This window comes from Oncorhynchus gorbuscha, unplaced genomic scaffold (assembly GCF_021184085.1).
Source record: "Oncorhynchus gorbuscha isolate QuinsamMale2020 ecotype Even-year unplaced genomic scaffold, OgorEven_v1.0 Un_scaffold_8880, whole genome shotgun sequence".
Taxonomy (NCBI): Eukaryota; Metazoa; Chordata; class Actinopteri; order Salmoniformes; family Salmonidae; genus Oncorhynchus; species Oncorhynchus gorbuscha.
Genome location: NW_025751966.1, coordinates 975 through 8,977, shown reverse-complemented (window position 1 = coordinate 8,977; position 8,003 = coordinate 975). Strand labels below are relative to the sequence as shown.

Genomic DNA, 8,003 nt, shown 5'->3' with positions numbered 1-8,003 from the left:
CTCTCCCTGTGTGTGTGTCCATGTTATGGAGGATGGTGTGTTGTCACGATGAAAGAAAACATTAGTGTTGCTCAGGTTAAAAACCCATAGATTCAGAGTATGGAAAATGTGTATTTTGTCTACAAACGGTGTTTTGTGTAACGTGTGGTAGAGAACATGGCGGAGGTATTAAGTGGCAGGTGTGTTCAGTGTTTTGTGTAACGTGTGGTAGAGAACATGGCGGAGGTATTAAGTGGCAGGTGTGTTCAGTGTTTTGTGTAACGTGTGGTAGAGAACATGGTGGAGGTATTAAGTCTGTTCAGTGTTTTGTGTAACGTGTGGTAGAGAACATGGCGGAGGTATTAAGTGGCATGTGTGTTCAGTGTTTTGTGTAACGTGTGGTAGAGAACATGGCGGAGGTATTAAGTGGCAGGTGTGTTCAGTGTTTTGTGTAACGTGTGGTAGAGAACATGGCAGAGAACATGGCGGAGGTATTAAGTGGCAGGTGTGTTCAGTGTTTTGTGTAACGTGTGGTAGAGAACATGGCGGAGGTATTAAGTCTGTTCAGTGTTTTGTGTAACGTGTGGTAGAGAACATGGCGGAGGTATTAAGTCTGTTCAGTGTTTTGTGTAACGTGTGGTAGAGAACATGGCGGAGGTATTAAGTCTGTTCAGTGTTTTGTGTAACGTGTGGTAGAGAACATGGCGGAGGTATTAAGTGGCAGGTGTGTTCAGTGTTTTGTGTACCGTGTGGTAGAGAACATGGCGGAGGTATTAAGTCTGTTCAGTGTTTTGGTCTGAAAGCACAGTTTGCACTGCTTCAGACCCATACTGTAGCTCAGTTTCCCTACTCTACCTTCAGTACTGTATTCTACTGCAGACCAGTACTCTACCTTCAGTACTGTATTCTACTGCAGACCAGTACTCTACCTTCAGTACTGTATTCTACTGCAGACCAGTACTGTATTCTACTGCAGACCAGTACTCTACCGTCAGTACTGTATTCTACTGCAGACCAGTACTCTACCTTCAGTACTGTATTCTACTGCAGACCAGTACTCTACCTTCAGTACTGTATTCTACTGCAGACCAGTACTCTACCTTCAGTACTGTATTCTACTGCAGACCAGTACTCTACCTTCAGTACTGTATTCTACTGCAGACTAGTACTCTACCTTCAGTACTGTATTCTACTGCAGACCAGTACTCTACCTTCAGTACTGTATTCTACTGCAGACCAGTACTGTATTCTACTGCAGACCAGTACTGTATTCTACTGCAGACCAGTACTCTACCGTCAGTACTGTATTCTACTGCAGACCAGTACTCTACCTTCAGTACTGTATTCTACTGCAGACCAGTACTCTACCTTCAGTACTGTATTCTACTGCAGACCAGTACTCTACCTTCAGTACTGTATTCTACTGCAGACCAGTACTCTACCTTCAGTTCTGTATTCTACTGCAGACTAGTACTCTACCTTCAGTACTGTATTCTACTGCAGACCAGTACTCTACCTTCAGTACTGTATTCTGCTGCAGACCAGTACTCTACCTTCAGTACTGTATTCTACTGCAGACCAGTGCTCTACCTTCAGTACTGTATTCTACTGCAGACCAGTACTGTATTCTACTGCAGACCAGTACTATATTCTACTGCAGACCAGTACTCTACCTTCAGTACTGTATTCTACTGCAGACCAGTACTCTACCTTCAGTACTGTATTCTACTGCAGACCAGTACATGAATGCCTTTAGAACTGAGGTCAGTTTCAGCCTGCAGGATAAAACATGGAAGCCCACTGCAAGTAGACAGTTGGGAGTACAGTAGATTACTGTACAGTAGGAGCCTTGTCCCAAATGGCACCCTATTCCCTATATGATGCACTACTTTTGTCCAAAGCCCTATGGGCCCCGGTCAAAAGTAGTGCACTATACAGGAAATAGGTTACCATTGGGACACAGTCAGTGAGGTAGGCGTAGTCCTCTGTACCGTTAAGTCGTCTTTCTGATTACTGTAGGTATTCAGTGATGGCCTGACTTACCACATCGCTCCGGCCAAATACCACACCCACTAGCGTTTCTTCCCTGGAGCGATCTGTAGAGCAGCGGAATTCAATTCGGGATGAAGTCGTTGTGCAAATTCAGTGATGCAGATGAGATACATTTACAACCATGTTAAAGTTGCACTATGCAGAAATCGCTCTACCATTTCCTGGTTGCAAAAATGCTAATAGTTCGCCTAGTTTCAGTTTGTACCATCTAAACCACTGTAAAATCTATGTTCCATAACAAAAAATATAGTATTTTCAGCTGTTTGAAGCTGGTGTGCAAAAACTAAACTTAAGAACAGGAATCATATAAATGGTGCACATAGAACAGATCTACCACTTAGACTTGTTTTCAATGAGAATGACAGATCTATAACTCATATTTCTGGTCACCACCCCAAAAAAGTTTAATATTGCAGCTTTAAATTGAGATGTCAGCCAGGCTCATTTGTCAGGCTCAAGTGCTCATGGTGTTTGTGTGGAATTGTCATTTTAGACGGGATGGGTGGGTCAGGAGCTCCACCTGGCTTTGCTGTTTTGCTAGTAGGTTAGTTTGACACCAAGGAGGTCCATTGCATGAGTGCACACACACACACACACGCACACGTACACGTACACGTACGTTTGTTTTACTCTCATTGTAGGGACAAAACAATTTGATCCCTATTCAAAATCCTATTTCCTTAACTTAACTCCTAACCCTAATTGTAAGCCTAAAAGTATTTTTCCTTGTGGGGACTGGCAAAGTCCTTGTTCCTTCCTGGTTCACACACCCCTTAGCCTTTAGCGTTACAGAGAACATCGCCCCTTAGCCTGTAGCGTTACAGAGAACATCGCCCCTTAGCCTGTAGCGTTACAGAGAACATCGCCCCTTAGCCTGTAGCGTTACAGAGAACATCGCCCCTTAGCCTGTAGCGTTACAGAGAACATCGCCCCTTAGCCTGTAGCGTTACAGAGAACATCGCCCCTTAGCCTGTAGCGTTACAGAGAACATCGCCCCTTAGCCTGTAGCGTTACAGAGAACATCGCCCCTTAGCCTGTAGCGTTACAGAGAACATCGCCCCTTAGCCTGTAGCGTTACAGAGAACATCGCCCCTTAGCCTGTAGCGTGGCAGAGAACATCGCCCCTTAGCCTGTAGCGTGGCAGAGAACATCGCCCCTTAGCCTGTAGCGTGGCAGAGAACATCGCCCCTTAGCCTGTAGCGTGGCAGAGAACATCGCCCTTAGCCTGTAGCGTGGCAGAGAACATCGCCCCTTAGCCTGTAGCGTGGCAGAGAACATCGCCCCTTAGCCTGTAGCGTGGCAGAGAACATCGCCCCTTAGCCTGTAGCGTGGCAGAGAACATCGCCCCTTAGCCTGTAGCGTGGCAGAGAACATCGCCCCTTAGCCTGTAGCGTGGCAGAGAACATCGCCCCTTAGCCTGTAGCGTGGCAGAGAACATCGCCCCTTAGCCTGTAGCGTGGCAGAGAACATCGCCCCTTGGCCTGTAGCGTGGCAGAGAACATCGCCCCTTAGCCTGTAGCGTGGCAGAGAACATCGCCCCTTAGCCTGTAGCGGGGCAGAGAACATCGCCCCTTAGCCTGTAGCGCGGCAGAGAACATCGCCCCTTAGCCTGTAGCGCGGCAGAGAACATCGCCCCTTAGCCTGTAGCGCGGCAGAGAACATCGCCCCTTAGCCTGTAGCGTTACAGAGAACATCGCCCCTTAGCCTGTAGCGTTGCAGAGAACATCGCCCCTTAGCCTGTAGCGTTGCAGAGAACATCGCCCCTTAGCCTGTAGCGTTACAGAGAACATCGCCCCTTAGCCTGTAGCGTGGCAGAGAACATCGCCCCTTAGCCTGTAGCGTGGCAGAGAACATCGCCCCTTAGCCTGTAGCGTTACAGAGAACATCGCCCCTTAGCCTGTAGCGTGGCAGAGAACATCGCCCCTTAGCCTGTAGCGTTACAGAGAACATCGCCCCTTAGCCTGTAGCGTGACAGAGAACATCGCCCCTTAGCCTGTAGCGTGGCAGAGAACATCGCCCCTTAGCCTGTAGCGTGACAGAGAACATCGCCCCTTAGCCTGTAGCGTGACAGAGAACATCGCCCCTTAGCCTGTAGCGTTACAGAGAACATCGCCCCTTAGCCTGTAGCGTGACAGAGAACATCGCCCCTTAGCCTGTAGCGTGGCAGAGAACATCGCCCCTTAGCCTGTAGCGTTACAGAGAACATCGCCCCTTAGCCTGTAGCGTGGCAGAGAACATCGCCCCTTAGCCTGTAGCGTGGCAGAGAACATCGCCCCTTAGCCTGTAGCGTTACAGAGAACATCGCCCCTTAGCCTGTAGCGTGGCAGAGAACATCGCCCCTTAGCCTGTAGCGTGGCAGAGAACATCGCCCCTTAGCCTGTAGCGTTACAGAGAACATCGCCCCTTAGCCTGTAGCGTTACAGAGAACATCGCCCCTTAGCCTGTAGCGTTACAGAGAACATCGCCCCTTAGCCTGTAGCGTGGCAGAGAACATCGCCCCTTAGCCTGTAGCGTGACAGAGAACATCGCCCCTTAGCCTGTAGCGTGGCAGAGAACATCGCCCCTTAGCCTGTAGCGTTACAGAGAACCCATATATAGTGGTGTGCTGGAACCTGGAAGCGAGTCGGGGGCGGGACGGTCTGCTTTTGTTCCGCTCTGTCTCCAAGCGACCTCCTCTTCCCCCTGTTATTCCTCAGCTACACTGCCCTGCCTCAGGGGCAGCAGACTGGGCGGTTCCACCATAATCAAAAGGATTGTATTGGTTGTTGTGAAAGCATTTTAACACTCTTCCTCCGCCCCGTCTCTCCCTCTTGTCCCTCACTCTCTCTCTCCAGTATCAGTGAGAGCTTCCTGACGGTGAAAGGTGCCGCCCTCTTCCTGCCCCGGGGAAATGGCTCCTCCCCTACCTCTGCTTCCCGCTTCGCTCAGCTCCGCAGCAAACATGCAGGTACAGTACGGAGCAGACACATTATGGGAAACCGAGCACGGTAGTTTCATGTCCAGATCAATCATTGAAATGTATTTTATAAAGCCCCTTTTGACGTCAGCAGTTGTGAAACCAGTTATCTGGCCTAGACCGCAAAGAGCAAGCAAAGCACCGTGGCCATGAGAAATTCCCTAATTGGTGTTTCAATTAGAGGAGAGAGTAATGAAAAGATGCCCGTGATAAAGCATTAATGTGACAAAGAGGAGAGATTAGCATTTACTAATGAGCAGATATGCAAAGTCTGTAAATGCAATAAGGATGCTATAAAGTGGAATGGTACAGCGTGGTGGTTATCATGGGAACACAGAGTGCAGTGTTAAGTGTGTGTGTGTGTGTGTATGTGTGTGTGTGTGTGTGCGTGCGTCTCTCCAGGTGACCTCCAGCAGCACCTGCAGACCATGTTCACTCTCCTCCGACCAGAGGACAACATCAAACTGGTGAGTAAACACACACACCTGCATGATCAAACCACAAACATAGTTCTCCTCAACGCAATAGTCAAGATCTGGTTTTCACGCTTCCTTCCCTCCTCCTCTCTCTGTACTTCCCTCCTCCTCTCTCTCTCTGTACTTCCCTCCTCCTCTCTCTCTCTGTACTTCCCTCCTCCTCCTCTCTCTGTAACTTCCTCCTCCTCTCTCTGTAACTTCCTCCTCCTCTCTCTGTACCTTCCTCCTCTCTCTCTACTTCCCTCTCTCTCTCTCTCTCTCTCTCTACTCCCTCCTCTCACTGTACTTCCTCCTCTCTCTCTCTCTCTACTTCGCTCCTCCTCTCTCTGTACTTCCTCCTCTCTCTCTCTACTTCCCTCCTTCGCTCTCTCTCTGTACATCCTCCTCTCTCTCTAGGCTGTCCGGTTGGAGAGTACCGTGTACCAGGGGACTCGTTATATGGTGGTGGTCTCCACTAACGGCCGTCAGGACACCGAGGAGAGCTTGGTGCTGGGTATGGACTTCAGTCCTGCAGACAGGTGTGTGTGTGTGGACTCAGAGATCGTTTTGGACTATCACAGAGCAATGTGGTGTAGTAACACTGGCTTATTGTGTTGGTCTTCCAGCTCGTGCTCGGTGGGGCTGGTTCTCCCTCTATGGAGCGACTCACTGATACACCTGGATGGAGACGGGTAACAATGGCTCTCACACATAGACACCATACTGACAGGGACACACACACCATACTGACAGGGACACACACACACACACCATACTGACAGACACACACACACCATACTGACAGGGACACACACACCATACTGACAGGGACACACACACCATACTGACAGGGACACACACACCATACTGACAGGGACACACACACCATACTGACAGGGACACACACACACCATACTGACAGGGACACACACACACCATACTGACAGGGACACACACACACCATACTGACAGGGACACACACACCATACTGACAGGGACACACACACACCATACTGACAGGGACACACACACACCATACTGACAGGGACACACACACACCATACTGACAGGGACACACACACACCATACTGACAGGGACACACACACACCATACTGACAGGGACACACACACACCATACTGACAGGGACACACACACCACCATACTGACAGGGACACACACACACCATACTGACAGGGACACACACACACCATACTGACAGGGACACACACACCATACTGACAGGGACACACACACACCATACTGACAGGGACACACACACACCATACTGACAGGGACACACACACCATACTGACAGGGACACACACACACCATACTGACAGGGACACACACACACCATACTGACAGGGACACACACACACCATACTGACAGGGACACACACACCATACTGACAGGGACACACACATACTGACAGGGACACACACACCATACTGACAGGGACACACACACACCATACTGACAGGGACACACACACACCATACTGACAGGGACACACCACACCATACTGACAGGGACACACACACACCATACTGACAGGGACACACACACACCATACTGACAGGGACACACACACACCATACTGACAGGGACACACACACACCATACTGACAGGGACACACACACACCATACTGACAGGGACACACACACACCATACTGACAGGGACACACACACCATACTGACAGGGACACACACACACCATACTGACAGGGACACACACACACCATACTGACAGGGACACACACACCATACTGACAGGGACACACACACCATACTGACAGGGACACACACACCATACTGACAGGGACACACACACACCATACTGACAGGGACACACACACACCATACTGACAGGGACACACACACACCATACTGACAGGGACACACACACACCATACTGACAGGGACAGACACACACCATACTGACAGGGACACACACACACCATACTGACAGGGACACACACACGCCATACTGACAGGGACACACACACGCCATACTGACAGGGACACACACACGCCATACTGACAGGGACACACACACACCATACTGACAGGGACACACACACACCATACTGACAGGGACACACACACACCATACTGACAGGGACACACACACACCATACTGACAGGGACACACACACACCATACTGACAGGGACACACACACACCATACTGACAGGGACACACACACACCATACTGACAGGGACACACACACACCATACTGACAGGGACACACACACACCATACTGACAGGGACACACACACCCATACTGACAGGGACACACACACACCATACTGACAGGGACACACACACACCATACTGACAGGGACACACACACACCATACTGACAGGGACACACACACACCATACTGACAGGGACACACACACACCATACTGACAGGGACACACACACACCATACTGACAGGGACACACACACCATACTGACAGGGACACACACACACCATACTGACAGGGACACACACACACCATACTGACAGGGACACACACACACCATACTGACAGGGACACACACACCCA

At 49.9% G+C, this 8,003-nt stretch overlaps 1 protein-coding gene across 1 annotated transcript; it reads left to right on the top strand.

Moving 5' to 3' along the window:
• The first annotated feature begins 449 nt into the window (after window positions 1-449).
• Window positions 450-6,204, top strand: LOC124030029 (protein phosphatase Slingshot homolog 2-like). The gene is made up of 5 exons (XM_046341549.1): window positions 450-470; window positions 4,651-4,978; window positions 5,390-5,454; window positions 5,860-5,981; window positions 6,069-6,204. Exons 1-5 carry the CDS (start codon window positions 450-452, stop codon window positions 6,136-6,138), a joined length of 606 nt encoding a protein of 201 aa, XP_046197505.1. The 3' UTR covers window positions 6,139-6,204.
• Window positions 6,205-8,003: the final 1,799 nt, after the last annotated feature.